This window comes from Vulpes lagopus, chromosome 1 (assembly GCF_018345385.1).
Source record: "Vulpes lagopus strain Blue_001 chromosome 1, ASM1834538v1, whole genome shotgun sequence".
NCBI classification, from domain to species: Eukaryota; Metazoa; Chordata; class Mammalia; order Carnivora; family Canidae; genus Vulpes; species Vulpes lagopus.
In genome coordinates, this window is record NC_054824.1 from 145,139,687 (window position 1) to 145,156,927 (window position 17,241).

A 17,241-nucleotide genomic window follows, 5' to 3' on the forward strand; every position below is an offset into this window, starting at 1 on the left:
AATGAAACGGGGTACCCAAAGATGAGGCGTGGGGAACGGGTTGGGGTGAGGCTGGGGGCCAGATGCAAAGCTTCCCTGCTGGGCCCCACCACCTCTGACCACCCTAGCCCAACTGCAGATAAAAGGGGGGCGGTCCTGCTTCCCTGCCATGGCGACCCTGGCTGTTCGGGTCCTCACAGAGGTGGGGCTTGACAGCAGTGTATTTATCCTTGTCCCTGTCTCAGGGTCACCGTGTCAAGTCCCCAAAGAGGGAGGGAGGAAGTTCAGCCAGTGTTAACACCATATAGATGGAGAGATAATGGGCGCCCTGGACCAGGGCACAAACAGACCTCAGCATTTATTGTGTCTTCTCCAGCCCTCCCGTGAGAGGCAGGGGTGGGGGGCAGGGCAGAGGGCAGGGAGGAAACAAGGCTCTTAAAGCCTCAATCATCCAAGGGTAGGAGGGAGGTCCAGAGGAAGGGCCTGGGAGAAGGGGTGAATCTGCACCAGGGGATGCCCCTGGGGACAAGGGAGGAGGAGCACCAAACATGGGGGGTCCCTGGGTATGGCAAAGGAGAGGAAGTAGTGAGGCAGGCCTCGGGGGCCAGTTTGGGACAGTGCTCACCCAGGCCTCTGGATTCTCCCCACACCAACTGATGCATGAGGCAGGGGGGAGGAGGGGAGACACCAAGACGAGGGCAGTGGTGTGGACACCTCATCCCCAGCATCCCAAACATGGACAGGGAGGCTTCTAGGCCTGATGCAGGTTGCTCTTCTGGTTTCAAGTGTGTTAATGGCCCCAGACATCCACAGGAGACCCAAAGCTGAGGATGCGGTTCTCTGGACCCTGCCTTCTGGATAGGTGAGCCCCTCTTTCTAGTCTGAGTAGGGGCTCCTACTCAGGGCCTGGACCTCTCGTCCACTCCTCCTGCTGTGACCTCGTTCACTCTCTCGAAGAGAATTCAGAATCCTGAGAAAATCCTTAAAGTGAGTCTGCTCTGACCCCCCCCCCACACCCCATCTTTCCTCTCCTGCTCTCTGGCCCAATCTGGTTCACCCCCCGGGGAGGCCAGTCATCCTGGGAAAGGGTCCCCTCAGTGCCCTGGACCCCCATTTTGGGGCATGCAGTCTGAGGGAGCCCCTTCTGGGGTTGGTAGGGAGTTGGGTTTGGCATTAGGCAGCAGGGCCCCCTGGCTCCCCTGGCACTCTGGGCTGTAATAGAAGGAAAAGAGGCGGAAAGAGGGCCGCAGTTCCCCCCGAATGCTGTCCAGGATGTGGGTGAAGGTGGGCCGCAGGCGTGGGTTCTGCTGCCAGCAGCGGCTCATCAGTTCTTGCCTGGTGGGGTGGGGGCAGCATGAGAGGCCAGCTGGCACAAGGGGGACCATGGGGGACTCCGTTGGGAGGGCCACAGGGGGTAAACAGTTGTAGTGGGGATTTAGAGGAGGAAGCCTCAGAGCTGGGGACCAGTGGACAGAGGAGGCAGGCCGGAATCATGGTGGCAGGGCAGGGTAGACAGAGCAGCAGTGAGGAAGGGGTGGGGCAAGAGTGACTTACAGCTGAAGGGGACAGCTCTCCAGCTCTTCCAGGACCCCACCATCCATGACAAACTTGAGCACCTGCTCGTTGGATAAACCCTGGTAGGGCTGTTCAGCTAGGGTCACGATCTCCCAGAGCACCACCCCGAAGGACCTGGAGGACACGCAGAAGGGCCTAAGCCCAGCACCTTGCATGCTGCTCAGTGCACCCAGGCCTCTCCCCGGACCCCGCCTCCACATCCCCTGAGCCCTCCACTCCAGCCAGGCCCCACCAAACATCCGAATGTGTGGTGAAGATTCCATCTTTGAGGGACTCGGGGGCCATCCAGCGCACGGGCAGCAGCCCCTTCCCGCCCTTGCGGTAATAGTCTGTCTCGTACACGTCTCGAGTCATCCCGAAGTCTGGAAAGTGAAGGTGGGCAGGTATGGGGCGGCAGGACCACACACCAGCCCCTGCCCCCGGGATACTTCTCCCAGCCCTCTCCTCCTTCCTGGCCTCCAAGAATCCCGGAGGTAAGGGCTCGAAGAACCTCAGAGATCACCCCACTACAACCCCTCTGGCCTCGGAAGAAGCCTGAGATCCAGGGTGGGGGCTGTCAGGGACAGAGCTGTGGGCCAGGCCTGGGTCTCCTAGCTTAGCTTAAGAAGAGTTGCTCTACTCCCCAGGCTGCCCCCCACCCACCTGGCACCCTTGTACCCCCAATCATTTTTTTTTAATCCTTTTTTTAAAATTTATTTATGAGAGAGAGAGAGAGAGAGAGAGAGAGAGGCAGAGAGAGAAGCAGGCTCCATGCCGGGAGCCCGATGTGGGACTAGATTCCGGGTCTCCAGGATCGCGCCCTGGGCCAAAGGCAGGCGCCAAACCTCTGAGCCACCCAGGGATCCCCCTGTACCCCCAATCTTGACGGTGAAGTCTTGGGACACCATGCAGTTTCTGGCTGCCAGGTCTCGATGCACAAACTTGTTGGCAGCGAGGTAAGCCATGCCATCTGCAATCTCACCGGCCATCTGGATCATATCTCCCAGTGCTGGCCGTGGGAGCCCAGGGTTGTTCTAGAGCCAAGAGAGGGGGCTGGTGACGAGGGTACCTAGAGCTTGGACTCCTGCCCAGGGATCCCCCCCTCCAACTGTGCCCAAGTCTTCTCCAACTCCCCCAGCCCCTTTGCTCAGGGTACTCCTGGTCTCTACCTCTGCCTCAGGCCGCAGAGATCGAAGATGGCTCTTGAGGTCCCCACGAGTCATTAACTCCATGATGACCAGAGTTGGCTGGCCTTGAGACACAACACCCAGGAGACGTACCTAGGATGGACAAAGAGTCTGGTTGCAGGTCTACCCAGGTCCCCTTGACCAGCTGGCCAAAATGTTGACCTGCTGTGACCACAACCTGAGCCAGACACCAACCCAGACCCTAAACCCAACCATGGCCATAACCCTAATCCTGATCTAACAATGACCCTAACTCTAACCCATGACCTTGATCATAACTATCATTCTAATCTTCACGATTCCAATTCTGACCTTGAGCCTTATCATGATCCTAATAATGATCTGAACACTCAATATTGACCCCCACCCATGACTGATTTCAGCCCCAGCCATAATTCTACCATGGCCCCAGCATGACCTGGTTTTGACTCTAATCCTAACCATGACCATATTCCTAACCCTGACCTTGATGGTACCCTGATCTCATCCTTGGCCCTTTCCTTCTTATCATATGACTTTCATCCTAGTTATGACCCTACCTTGGCAATGTCCCCTAGCATCCCTTACCACATGGTGACACTTGAATGCCTTCATGACAGAGGCTTCCTTGAGGAACTCAATGCGTTCTCGTGGGCTGGCCAGCTCATTCACCGTCTTCAGGGCCACGGGTGTAGACTCCTCTCCAGCCTCTAGTCCTTGTGCCAGGCCTTCATATACCATCCCAAAGGAGCCCTGGCCCAGCTCTCGGATTATGGAGATCTGCTCCCGAGGCACCTCCCACTCATCAGGGATGTACACTAAGAGGAGGTGGGGTCACCAGGAAAGAACACTGCTCTCTGCCACGCCCCCACCCACCTCTCTCCTCTTCAGAAGGGCTTGGGTCCCAAGGCTGTCTTCTCTAAGAATATCTCCTCCCCTTCTGTCCACACACCTGTCCACCCACTCCCAGACCTACTATCAGAGGCGCTGAAGTACTCCGGATTCACAGAGGCATAGAGGGTGCTGTTTCTGCAAGGGGAGGTGAGGAATTGTCCTCAGGAAGGAAGGAGCAATGTCAGAGGACAAGAAAGAGGGTACTGCAAGGGGGAGGGAAGTTACTGACCATACTCCCTCCCATCCCTGATCAGGGTGACTTTCCAAGCTGGTCTTGGTCCTTGTCCTGGGATCTGGGATTGGACAGGCTGGCAATAGGGAGCACAGGAAGAGGGCAGCTCCTGCCTCCTCAGGTAGTCCTTAGAAGCCTGCCTCCTTTTCCCTCTTGTCTTCAGCCGCAGGGGCATCTGGCACCAACTATCCCAGGACACACAGTGAGACTCCTGTCTCTTCTCCCACTTTATTGACTGAGAACATGAGGACTAATAGTCCCAGTGTGCCTAGACTGGGGAGTCTCAGGAGGTGGGACCTCCACTGGTAAGGTAGGGGAAAGTCCGGGCAAATGGGTGGAGTCGGTCACCTAGACTGAGAGGTGTGTCTCCTCCATGCTGCCCCAGGGTATGAGTTATTGCTTCTAAGGAACATCCTCTGTGCTGTCTCATATACCACCCGCAGGTGGCACTGACCTTGTGAGAGGGCTGGGGGAGAAGGGGGTGGGAACCTGGGCATCGTCACCTCTTCCTGCCGTAGAAGAAACCGAGGGCGGCAAGAATGATGAACAGCATGAGCCCCACGGGGGTGACAGTGAGAAGGACGTGCAGCCCCCCGGAGTCTTCCTCCTCTGGTGGTCAGAGGGCAGCAGATGGTAGAGTCAAAGATGGAGAAGTCAGAGGGTAGAAGACAATTCTGTTTTCACCGGGGAAGTGAGAACAGGGGAGGAATGGGGGTGGAGTGGCCACCCGGTTCCTGTGGTTTCCACCACAGGCAATGTGGCTGGGGACCCAGCTGGGACTATGGGAGCGCAGGTCTGGGACATAGGCCATGTCTACCTGTGCCGGGGACGTAGAAAGCGATACTTTCTGTCCAGGAGCCGTTGCCAGCCAGCGAGGTTGCCCGAACTCTGGCGGAGTAGTTTCCAGGGGGCAGCAGGGCCAGCTGGACACCCCCAAATTTGGCATATCGTAGGCGGGACACACATAGCACTGTGGCCTCCTGGGGGCAATACAGAAGAGCTGGCTGGGAAGAGGATGGAGGCACTACTTGGGTCCAGGTTTGGGGTCTTCCTGGGGTACCTACCTCTCCCAAGCGGCGGTACTTGATTTCATACTTGAGGATGAGTCCGTTGGGGTCAGGTGGCTCCAGCCAGCGCAGGAGGACACTGCTTTTGCTGGCTGCCTCCCAGGCCACCTTCCCTGGGATGCCATCAGCTTCTCCTGTGGGAGAGGGCATCAGCCAGCCCAACCCCACTGTTTCAGAGTCAGGATCAAACGCAAGGGGGCTAAACGGGGGAGGGGGGTGTCCAGGAAGCTCGGGACTTATGGGCACTGAGAGGAGAGCCAGGCTGTGGACTGATCCAGAGGTCCTACTCGCTAGTTGGAGCATTAAGTGGGTAGAGTTCTTGAGCCGGTGGCACGAGCGGGGACACCTACTGTGCGGCATGGTGCGCGCGAAGACGAACGTGGCCGCGCTGCAGCCCACGGTGTGAGCCGCGTGGTTGCAGGCATGGATGTCGATACGATATTCCGTAAAGTGGCGCAGACCACTCAACACTGCTCGCTCCCGGGGCACTTTGTCCTCCTGGATCTCGAAATCCGAGCTGTTGCCCCCAAGCCGGAGCGCCCCGGCGGCCCGGCGGTGCCTCCCCGCGTGTCTGGGGAGGGCGCGAGTCAGACGCACGGCCGCGCCCCGGCCCCCCTCCCCCCGCCCTCAGCCCCGCCCGGCTCACCTTTGAGGGCTCTTATTGACGGACGTCACCTTCCAGGGGGACCTGGGGAGACCGAGGAGGGCCGGTTCAGGCCCCGCCCCATCCCCCTGCCCAGCGAGACCCGCCCCTCCCCGCCGCCCGAGCCCGCCCTGCCCCCGGATCCCGCCGCACTTGGGGATGGTGATGGCGTTGTGCAGGAAGTTTTCGAACTTCTTCTGGAACGAGGCCTCTTGCGCCTCCAGCGGCGGCAGGACCTGCCCAGGCGGTGGGTGCTGGCAAGGGCAGCAGCCCGGCTCCATCTCGGCTTCGAGTTCACCGTCCTCGCGGTCGAAGCGCGGGTCGTTGTTGCTGGTGGGCAGCCGCAGGCCTGGCGCAGCGCGGGGAGAGACCCGGTCAGACGCTGGTACCGCGCCCCGGGCCAGCGCCCCCGACCCTCAGGCCCGGGCTGCTCCCCGCGCACCGCGGTGGCAGTAGTCGTTGAGATAGAGGTCGCCGTCCTCCGCCAGACGCTGCCACAGCACCAGGTAGTAGGTGATGTTCCCGTTGCGCTGAATCGGTGGCTTCCAACGCACCAGCAGGTGGGACGAGGAATTGGACGTGGAGATGACATCCTGGGGCACAGTGGGCGCTGGGGAAGTAAGCAGGGTGTGGCTGAGGGGAGGTGGATCCCCCTTTCAAGTCCTGACCAGTAATGGGCTCCTCTTTGAGGTCCAAGCATCCCTGACCCTCAACCTCCCCTTCCTGGAACTCAGAATCCTGGCCCTCCCATGTTCCTCCAAGGCCCTTGAATGGGCTCAAGTCCCCCTGCACAACCCAGCCACAGCTTCCCTAGGACCTAGGCGAATGCCCCCTGTTCTTTCTAGGACTCAAGCATCTGGCTTCCCAATCTCTAGGGGCCAGGTGTTCAGCAACCCAGCTTCTCTATTTCGGGTGCTGGGTTCCCTCATTCTCATTAGGACTTGGGCATCTAGCTCCCACCCCCTTCAGAGTCTTCAGCCTACCCGCAGGCAGGGTTCGGAGGTAGACAATGGGGCTCTGGGCTCCTTGGTGGGGGCTGTCCTCAGCAGTGGTCAGTGTGATGGCCCGTACAAACACTGCATATTGTGTCCAGGGCTTGAGGGGTGCTAGAGTCACCCCAGGTTCTTGGGTGCGGCTTAAGGGCAGCTCCACATCCAGCAGGTTCCAGCTCTGGGTTCCACAGGCATCTGGACCTGTGTGCTCTGTGGCATTCTGGAATGGGCTGAAAACCGCATCCCTGGAGCTGAGGGGTGGCTCAGCCCCACCCCAGTTTCTAGCAACCCCTCCTCTCTGAGACTGTCATTATCATTCTTCTTCCAGTATGCATGAAGGCATCCTGCTTTTGGGGAGCACTCACTCACTGAGTATGCTCAGAGCTGGGATTGAGACAGGACCCACAGCATGTCTGAGTGAGCATAGCTACAGCCAGGCTGCAAGGCAGTGATGCTAGGGGAACTTCCTGAAGGTCCCCTAAGATTCTCTATCTTTTGAGCCCAGAGGCAGGTGGATATAGTTGTGTGGATTGTGAGTTGCACAAGCCAGGCAGGGGATACACACTGCCAGACCCTGTTAGTGCTCCTCAAAGTGTGGTCCATTGACCAGAAGATTCAGGATTACCTGTGAGCTTGTTAGAAATGCAGATTCACAGGCTCTCCAGGACTAACTGAATCAGAATCTATGAGGGTGGGACCCAAGAATTTGTAGTTAGCAAACCCTCTAGCTTCCCATGCTGGAGACCTGCACCTACCACTGAAGCTCAGGAGAGCCTTGGCCATTGAGCCGGCCTCCCACCATTGACTTCTCCCTTTCCTCCCATGCCAGGCCCCTGTGCTAGTGGGAAACTAATACCTCTCAGTTTTAGTTCACAGGAATGCTTCCAAGCCAGGTGGCTCCCATCTTCTGTTTACCACGGATGGGAGTACTCCTTACTGCTGCACTCCCAGCTTGCCATCCCAAGCCCACCTCTCCTCTAAGAATTTTAGTTTTGATTCCTAGCCATGCTTTTGGAGAAATCTTTCCTGTGGTCTAACCACTATCCCTCCTGCTATGGTCAGTACGCTTTCTCCAAAGAAAAGAGCAGCCCTTTGTCCTTGGCTGTTGCTGCTGACTCCCCTCCTCAGACTTTAATGAAATGCTGGCAGAGCTACGGATAAAACCGGCCAAATTAGTGGGTACTCCCCAAACCGCTGCTGGGGCAGGAGCGTGTGGTCAGTACGGAACATTAGCATAGTGAATTGAAGTTTAATTATCCAAGCCTTCCCAGGAGGGCGCCTCTCTTGATCTCTCAGAAGTTCTGACCTTCCATTTCACTGGTGAGGTGAAACTGAGGCACGGAGAGGTGAATAAAGTGAGGGGAGAGCCAGACATGGGCCCTACAAGGGAGTGAGACTTCGGGGTCCCCGCTTCTTGCTTCTCTACAGCCTCGCTGCACCCTGCTCTCACCCGACCGCTTTTGGGAACAGATTGGCCTGGTTGGTTCTGACCCCGCCCCAGCATATTCTGGCCCCGCTCCAAGGGGGCTCTGGCCCCGCCCCCGCCCCACGTGGTTCTGGTCCCGCCCTGCCCACTCTGGCCCCGCCCCATTCCGGCCCCGGCCGGCACTCACGACTCCTTGTAGTACACGATGAAGCTGAGCAGGTCCCGAGCCTCCAGCGGCTCGTAGCGCTCCCAGCGCAGCAAGATGCTGTCAGCTTGCGTCACGTTGGACACGAAGCGCAGGGTGCGAGTTTGGCCTGGGCGGGGCGGGGGGCCAACACCTACTGTCAGCCGCCTTCGTCTCCACCTGAGTCGCCTACTCCCGCGTCTCCACTCTGACCCCGCGGGTGCCACTCCCCACGCGGCCTCGTTAGAGAACCTATCACGTTGTCCCGTCAAATGTCCCCTCCCGCCCGGGTGCGTGTCGGAGGTCTTTCAGTGTGCGCGCCTGGGGATTCTGGGCGCCCTGTCTCCGGGGTTGGGGCATTGGGCCTTACAGGCGGCGCGGTCTCCGTTGGTGCGGGGGTTGATCTCAGCCTTGTTTTGCCGTCCCCGCGTGCCGGTCACCTCTTCCAGGCGGTAGATGTGCTCCAAGCAGAGGCGAGGGTTGAAAGCGAAGTATATCTTGCCCACGGGAATGGTGAGCCCCGCAGCCACCCAGGCCCCCAGCTGCTGTAGGTTCTGGTTGTCCAGCACATACAGGGTGTAGTTCCTGGGGGAGGTCGAGGCGCCTTGTGTTGCAGGGAGGTGGGGGCGAGGGGTGGGGAACAGGGGTGCCCCATGGGTCCCTCCTAGAGGGGCTGTGCTGGGAGCACAGAGGAGGAGGGCACTCAGCCTGGGGCTGTGCTTCTCCAGCTGGTGTGTGGGCACTCCTAGGGGTCCATGTTAGTTTGGGGGAGACATGAGAAACCACTTGGCTGGTTGGTCATTAAGAAAATTCTCTGGAACACCAATAAAAATTAATTTATTTAAAAAAAAGGAAAATTCTCTGGGGGCACCTGGGTGGCTCAGTCCATTGAGCACCCTCTTGATTTTGGCTCAGGTCATGATCTCCCGGTCCTGAGATCAAGCCCCACCTCAGGCTCCAGGTGTGAAGCCTGCTAAAGATTCTCTCTCTCCCTCTGCTCCCTCCCCCACACTCAAATAAACAAATAAATAAATAACTCTGTATTTTGAAAATCCTAGCTGGTACAGATAGGTCTTGACTGGTAGGTGGCAGGGATAGGTTTCAGACCCAGGCCATCTTGCTCTGCAGCTGAGAGTATCACAGAACATAGCCAACCTATACGCAGTTTGATGTCACCATAACTTGTATAGTATACACTGTGTTCCGGCACTGTTTTAAGTGCTTTACACATAACAATGTAAGTAATATTCACAACAGTCTTAAGAAATAAGTACTGTTAAGTGAATCCCATTTTACAGATGAGAAAATTGAGGACAAGAGAAGTTAAGTTAATCTACCCAGTGTCACACAAATAGCACACAGCAGAGCTGATTCCAGAGCCCATGCTCTTTCCCCCTGTTGTGGGGGTGTTAGGAAGGAAATGTGATAGAGGGAGCTGGTCAGAGGCTGTTTCTGCCCCTTACCCATCCACCATGGCGTCCCCTCGGATGAGTTTGAGGTTCTTGAAAAAGCCCAGGGACACGAGGGCAAAGGAGTGCTTGATCTTGAGGAAGCCAGTGATGGTCTCTATCAGCCCCAGGCTCTGTTGCAGCTCCAGCTCTAGGTTGTCTGGAAATGGGGAAGACAGGGCTGGAGCAGGGTGGGGAAAGTGATGGAACTGTATGTATGGCCGCCAGGGGTGAGGGGGTAGGGGGAAGGTGCTGACTAGGGGTGCCAGGAGGGGGACCCTCAGGACTGGGACCCGGGGTGATGGAAAGCAGTGCTTTAGCTGGGTCACTGTAGGGGCCATGACTGGGAGGAGAGGTGTGGGCCCGAGGAAGGTACTGACAGCCCTGGCGGAGGTTGATGATGAGGCTCCCCTCCACGTGGGTGCAGCCTGCCAGGTCCTGTGCCGCCTGCGTGGAGTCGATGGTCTTGGTACCCACCTTGCACTCTTTGGGGCACAGCCCCTCACACTTGTGGCAGAACATGCTAGCAGGGGCAAGTGGAGGATGTGGAATGAGCCCTGGACCAGTGTGGACCTCCTCACTGATCCAAGAGTGCCCCCATCCCCTGACACTCACCTGCTGCCGTTGCGGGTAAAGCCCGGAGGGCACTGGGCCAGGCAGCTGCCCTCGTGGATGCCAAAGATGGAGGTGCGGCCGGGCACAGAGCGCAGGCTGGCACAGCGCTCTGCCGTGACACAGCGCCAGGACTCATGCTGGTAGGTGCCTGGAGGGCAGGCCCGGTGGCAGGCACCCTGGAAGTAGAGGTGGCGACAGGCGACGCAGGCGCGGGGGTCTTCCGGCCGGCTGCAGCCCCCCAGGCATTCAGTGTGGCAGCACTCACCCCCAGCTGTGCAGGCCAGCCCATGGGGGCAGGGACACACTGTGGACAGAGTCCTTGGTTAGGCCTCCCCCACTGGTTCTGGCGCCACCCCCTCCCCCTGGGATAGCATTATTAGTCTGCATCCAAATTCCTCCAACTCAAATGACAATGGTTACTGGCCCTCTTTTCCTCAGATGAAGCTCTTGAGGACAAGGACCATGGCTCCGCTCTGTGGCTTCCCCTCTCCCACAGCGCCTGGTTAGGGTTGTCAGAGCTCAGGACCGAGCAGTGACCTTGTCCAGCAGGGCTGCCTCTACCCAGCCTATTGTCTCGTCTAGACCTGGTGCACAGATCCTCCCTGGGCATGGTGCCAGGGGGAACCTGCCAGCTTCTCCTGGGCAGTGAGGCCTGCGGCCAGTGGGCCTGGGAGTGTGGGCAGTGAGGGGGCGCCACTGGTCATTTCACCCATGCCCTGCCCATGCCTCTACCCTCTTCAGCTCTGTGCCCTGGGCAGGAGGTGGCCCCAAGCAGCAGTGGGTGTGTTTGGGGCCGGTGGCCCCCCAACATCTGTGGGAGTAGGGCATATGGTAGAGGTCAGCCAGGGCGTGTTGACACTGTACATGAGAGAGGACGTGCAGCCACTGTGTTTACAGCCAACAGGTAGGCATGGGGAGATGGGGCCTAGCAGATACATCAGGGATCTGGTTACCCTCTGCCCTGTTGCCCAGGCTCTGGGGCAAAGGAGCCCTGGGTTGGGGACCCCAGATCTGCTCCTAGCCTCTGGAAGATCTTCCTTTTCTCTCCGTAACTTCTGCTTCCTCCTCCTGCTATTCCTTCCTTACATTGCTTCCCTCCTTTGCTCTGCTTCCTTCCTTCTGTTTTCTCTCCATGTGCCTGGCTTCCCAAAGAAGATCCCACCTGTTCTGTCCTTCCTGGGTCATTCCTTCTCTCCTTTCCCACCCAGCTCCTGTCCCCCCGCTCCCACCCCTGCCCCATGACAATACTGCTAGCCTGCCTGGGGTCACCTGGAACCTAGAACCCCTACCAGGGCCCAGGCACTGCTCTGGTGATTACAGGACAGCTCATTGCTCATAACAGCACTGTGATTATTCTACAGTTGAGGGAACAGATACAGATACGCTACATGAACAAAGCCAGTGGAGTAGTAGAGCTGACACTGGGGCCCAGGCTGTCTGGCTTTGTACTTAACCGCTGCCCCATTGGGTTCCTGTGCCTTGGCCCTGGGGCCAGCCCTGCCCACCCTGCACCTGTCCTTTCCCCTTTCCCTGACTCCCAAATGCTGTCTTGCCCAGTCCCTTGACAGCCTTCTGCTAACTCAGTTATTGTACTTTTCTGACCTTCCGTTCCCTCAAGTGCAAGATGGGAACAGAGAGAGGACCCGTCTCACAGGACCAGTGAGGATTAAGGGCTGCAGGGTGGTGGGGACCCATGCCATCCTATGGCCGCCCAGCCCTCCCCACCCCACCCCCCGCTCCTGGTGCCACCCCCGTGTGTTCTGGGTTGGTGCCTACCTCTCTGGCAGTGGCTGGAGGTCCAGCATCTGTAGTCGGTGTGCCCACTGAAGGTGGTCCTGGCGCAGGGTTGGCCGGTGGCACCCAGCACGCCGGGGCACACGTCGGCACACTCCTCACGCAGTTTGTTGCCCACAATGTGGTTGGCGCTGGGCGAGGGCTGCAGCAGCCCCCAGTCGATGGTGGAGAGATGACAGAGCTCCTGGTTCTTCTCTACCCGCACGGCCCCGCGCAGCACGGCCCCCAGCGCCGGCAGCCCCACGTCCCGCAGGTGTGGCATCTCGTAGACCACCAGCGCATAACCCAGGAAGAGGCGGGCGCCGCGCACGACCGCGAGGTTGGGGAAGAGGTCCCGCAGGCTCTCCAGGCCATACACGCGGAAGAGCAGCAGGTAGTCAGTGACCTGAGTGAGGCGCGGGAAGCTGAGGCCGCGGAAGTCCTCGCCCGTGGCCGTGAACATGAGCAGGATCTGCAGATGGCCCTCCACCACGCTGCAGTTCTCCAGCCGGCGCAGCTCTGCCACCTCTGAGCGGATGTCCAGGCTGGGGCACACTGGGGGCACAGGTCAGAGGCAGCCATCAGCACGCCGTGGGCTGAGCACCCGGTCCTGCCCTGGCAGCTTTGGAGGAGGGGGACCCTGCTTGGGAGCAGAGCTCTATTGTGGCCTCCTCCCTGGGTCTCCGAGGGTCGAGGCTCGTGGCAGCTTGAAGGTTGGACATGGGCAAACGTGCTCCCCTTCCCTCCCCAGCCTGCCTCACTCCTCAGGGCATTACCACTTCATTCCTCTGAATCCAGAGTCTCCTTCGACTCCTGTCCTCTGCTCCCCACCCTGTGGGCTAAACCTTTAAATGACAGCATATCCAACCACTTGTTACTACCTTTGCAGCTGGCACCATCCCTTTCTCCTGGGTAAACAGCAGTGGCTTCCTTGATGGTCCCCCCACTTCCACCCTTGTCCCCCCGCCCCCATCTGCTCTGCATTGTAGAGCCAAGGGGATCTTCTCAAAACAGGTTGGATCTTGTTCCTCCATCCCATGGTGGCCCCCATCTCACTGACTGACTGACTGAAAGCTCAAGTCCTTACCTCAGCTGGCAAGGCCTCTACAGCTTCTCTGACCCCATGTCCCCTCCCTCTCTTCAGCCACACTGACTTTTTTGCTGTTCCTCAAACAAGCCAGCCAAGCTTCTGCTCTGGGGTCTTTGTACCTTCTGTTCCTTCTGGCCAGAACACTGTTCCCTCTAAAGGTCCCTCACCTCCTTTAAGTCTCCGCAGATGTCCCCTCCTCAATGAGGTCATCTCTGACCCCTCCTTTTAAACACTTCCAACCCCCCTTCCTACTTAATTTTTCTGCTTAAATCTTAACACTGGTTAATATATAATTGACTTATTTTGTTTACTGGAAGCTCCAGAAGGGCAGGTATCTTTGTATAACTCATTGCTATATCTTTGGTGCCTGGTATAGTGCCTGGCACAAAATTGGTGCTCTGTCCATACTTCATGAACAAATGAATGAGTTCTGTGGCTGCAAAGCAGAGCTTCATACACCCCACTTCCCTCCTCGGCCTGAGGGAGCTAGATGCCTGGTCACAGGCTCAGCTCTTGTCCCAAAACCGCAGGTCAAGCCCACCTTCCCTGATCCTCTGACCTGAATTAATCACTTCCCCTTTGGGCTAGGCAGCACTTGCTCTAGCACCCACAACCGCCATCTACATTTTTGTCATCCTCTAGGGAGTGGATCTCTGGAGGGCTAGGCCTTTGCTGGTCAGCACTGTGTCCCTGCGTGGTGCTCACAGTTCAGAGCTGGACCCACCAGGCACTCAGGGACTGTGTGTGTGTGTGTGTGGTTTTTTTTTTTTTTTTTTTTTAGGGACTGTGGTTTGAATTGATGGACATTTGGTTTCCAAGTCCACATCTCTCCTGGGGACCAGGGTGTGTCTGGCTTCTCTTCCTGAGGCCCCTAGGACCAGTCCCCTAAGTGGGCTAGGTACCTGGTCCATGCACTCTCACTTTGCTCCCGTCAATACCTTCCTTCCATGGCAGAAGACTCAAGTCTGAATTCTTCAGCTGGCCACTCAAGCCCTCTAGGCTCTCTAGCTCCTGCTTCCTGCCTGGCCCTCGGCATCTCCCACAGACCCAGGCCCAGTCCCTGGGCCTTACATCATATCTTCTCCCTGTTGTGAATGGTCCCTGTGCTTGGCTCTGCCCTGTTACTGTGTGTGTGTGTGTGTGTGTGTGTGTGTGTGTGTGTGTGTCTGAGCAAGCACACACACAAAAAGTGCAAGACAGGATGAGAAAACACTTGTAGCCCTCCAGGCAAAGGCCAATCAGGCTCTACAAGGCGCCCACATGCCACTTCCCATCATGCCCCTGCCTCTCTAGGGCTCCCCTGATGGGAGTCATTTGGAAAAACAAATCCACGACCTTCACAGATTAACCCTTGCTTGCCTCCCCTCAGGACATGGCCCTGTGCATAGCACTGGGAACGGGACATCTGGGTTCCCTGAGCAAACAACCACACGCCAGCCCCTACTCCCTCCCAGGGATGTGCTTCCCTCCTGACAACGGTGCTCCTGGCTGGCATCTGCCTTGGCGCAGCAGTGGAAGAGAGCAGGGGCGAGCAGGAGGGGCTGGTACTTGCATGCAATGCCGTCCTGACTGGCACTCTTCAGGGGACCCACTACCCTCACCCCAACCCATTTGCATCTTCCCTCTGTCTCTGTAGGAAGGGGAGACTTAGACCTGCTCCAGGAAGCCCTGAGTCTGAGGGGTCCCAGGAACCCTGAGCAGCCTCAGTCTGGAAGGGAATGGTGGCATTGGGGAAAGGCATGCTTTTAATCCTTCTCCTTTTGAAACCTGCATGCTCAGGTTCTGCCCCCACCCAGGCTCTCCGAACACCTACAAGGGCCACTTGGTCTTTATGGTCCTCCCCTTCCAGACTCTGCTCTTGGGAAGTGTCTGGCCCACAGCACTAATGAAAAGCAGCCCCCATTCCCAGTGGATGGGCCCTAGGTATGAGGGCTAGGGGATAAGGCCCTGGGGCCAGCGCCAGGGACCCCAGGCCAGCTTTCCCTCCCAACCTTTTGGACCTCAGTTCCTTGTCTGCATAATGGGTTCAGTTACCTCATGATGTCCAGTTATCAGCTACCCATCCCATCCCAGTGCCCGTTGAATTCAGTAGCTCTAGAAATGACTCCCAAGATGCTCCCCCTTGTGCCATTCTCATTGAGGCTTACTGGGATCACGGTTCCACAAGCAGGAATGGAGGACATCTGTTCATCCCTCTGTGTCAAGGCCCCTCTCACATTGCAGGGAACTGAGAGGAAACCATGTTTATCTGGGGAGCTGACTGACCTTGCTGGTGGGAAGTCCTTCCAAGAGCTAACCCCAGTCTTTATGTTACAAGGAGGTAAACACATGTGTTCTGTCTAGACACTCAGTTGTTTGGCTTTGCAGCTGGCTGGGGGATGTGGGAGGGCGAAGATGGGGCTCCCGGAGACAGTGTTGGGGGACTCACCCTCTAGTGTGTCCAAGCCAAATCCCAAGGAGAGGAGGATCACCAGCAGGCATGCGACCCATGGGCACAGACTGGGCACTGCCATTGTCCCGGTCCTGACTTCTGCAGATGGCTCCAGGGAGGAGCAGGGTCTGGCAGGCCCTGAGGGCCACAGAGATGTGGGCTTCAGCAGGGAGGGAAGGGTAGGGGCCCACCGAGGGGGCATCCCACACAGAGATACAGCAGGAGACACAAAGACAGTGACAGGCGGTGCAGATAGGGACTCAGTCTGAGCTCAGAGACAGAGGGATGAGCACCAAGATGGAGATGCCAAGGGCAGCAGAGGAGGCGCAGAGAGGCCTCCAGAGGGAGGAAGGCAGCAGGGGTGCGCAGCAAAAGGCAGTCCAGGAGGCCTACCAACCCGGAGCAAGCGCGCACAGAAGCCTGCCCTGGAGAGCTGCGAGGACTGGCGGGGAGAGAGAGCGTCCCCGACCCACCCCCGCAGCCGCTGGGGGCCCAGAGTCGGGAGGGGCAGGGGGGCCTCCTCCTCCGGCTATCTCCGGGGCATGGGAGCCGCGCCCAGCTCCCGCCCTCCCTGCCCCAGGGCCAAGCGGATTGGCTTGCTGGAACCTCCGGCTCTCTCTGCCCTTCCCGCCAAGCCAAAATATTTAGCCTGACAACTGAGGGGGGACAGGTCTGTTGGGGAAATAAGGCCAAAATACAGGGGGATGGTTGGCCGGACCGAGCTCTCCCATTGCCCCTGCGGACTCACGTGGGGCCGCGCTGCCAGCGGAGGGGGGGGGCGGGGTAGAGGGGGAGTTTTGCAGCCCCGGAGCCTTGACACCTGCTGGGTGGCTCTGGCAGCCAGGACCCGGCGGAGGGAGCCTGCGGAAACCCGGCGGGAGCGCGAGCCGCGTCCTGAGCATGCAAGCGTTCTCCTGCCGGAGCCCCTCGCAGCCCCCGAGGCTGCCACTCCGCTTTCGCGCGAGGCTCCATCCCAGCCAAGTCCCTCGCCACTACCGAGATCCTGTGGGCCCGCTTCTGTCCGGTCGCCTTCCCAAGCCCGCTGCCGTCGGTCCGTCTGTCCCTGTCTCGGAGCTGGAGGACGGCCTGCGCTGGGAGCCTGGCGAAGGGCCAACCGCGCCTCTCGCCCTCCGAGGGCTTGCTTCGCGCTCTCCCTGCGGCCCCCCTGCTCTCCCTGCCCCAGTCCCTCCTCCCGGACCCTCTTGCTCGCCCTTACCGGCCCTCCCCGCTTGAGACCGGCGGGCTCCTTCGGCCACCGAGGCCCGCGAGGCGGGAGGCGCTGGGGATCCCGGGGCTTTCCGGGTGCGCGGCCCTCGAGGACCGACGGGTCCCCAGCTCCACCCGCGGGCGGCTCCCGAGTCCGAGGAGCTAAGAGAAGATCTATTAATTTCTCCGTGCAGAAATCGATGCTCTTGTCAGGGCGGCGATCGATGCCAGCCCAGCCCGGCGGGACCCCACCCGGCCCGGGCCCGGCGCTGGCCGGCTGGGGTCAGGGCGGGTCGCTGGGGCCGGGGACGCCTCTCGGTGGGGTTGCAGACCGCGCCCCCCGCCCTGGAGCTCGCACCTCTGCGCGTGGGCCTCCAGCGCCACCCTGTGGTCTCTCCCGAAAGCGGGCGTCCGGCTCCCTAGGCTCCCTTCCCGGGCTGTTTTGGGGCGACACATTACCTCGGCTGTGCCTTCTTTCCCCAGATCCTGCGTTCGGTCCTTTTGGGATCCCTTGCCCTTTCTTCCTAAGGTTAGAGAGTGT

General features: G+C 58.9%; 1 protein-coding gene across 3 annotated transcripts; it reads right to left on the reverse strand.

Annotated features, from left to right (window-relative positions):
- Positions 1–288: 288 nt before the first annotated feature.
- Positions 289–16,908, reverse strand: INSRR (insulin receptor related receptor). 3 transcript variants are annotated; one of them, XM_041742651.1, is made up of 23 exons: positions 16,711–16,908; positions 15,492–15,632; positions 11,977–12,528; positions 10,201–10,504; positions 9,966–10,108; positions 9,601–9,745; positions 8,508–8,722; positions 8,141–8,267; positions 6,519–6,757; positions 5,978–6,145; positions 5,689–5,884; positions 5,539–5,580; positions 5,243–5,463; positions 4,890–5,026; positions 4,643–4,805; positions 4,329–4,434; positions 3,676–3,728; positions 3,288–3,517; positions 2,703–2,813; positions 2,408–2,567; positions 1,787–1,916; positions 1,534–1,668; positions 289–1,314 (listed from the first exon to the last, which is right to left on the reverse strand). In XM_041742651.1, the coding sequence occupies exons 2-23, from the start codon at positions 15,574–15,576 to the stop codon at positions 1,074–1,076; spliced, it is 3,903 nt and encodes a 1,300-aa protein (XP_041598585.1). In that variant the 5' UTR covers positions 15,577–15,632; positions 16,711–16,908; the 3' UTR covers positions 289–1,073. The 3 variants fall into 3 exon arrangements, with proteins under 3 accessions (XP_041598585.1, XP_041598522.1, XP_041598433.1); XM_041742588.1 differs by lacking the exon at positions 16,711–16,908 and adding an exon at positions 15,892–15,991; XM_041742499.1 differs by lacking the exon at positions 16,711–16,908 and having other exon boundaries at positions 15,492–15,880.
- Between the last annotated feature and the right edge of the window lie 333 nt (positions 16,909–17,241).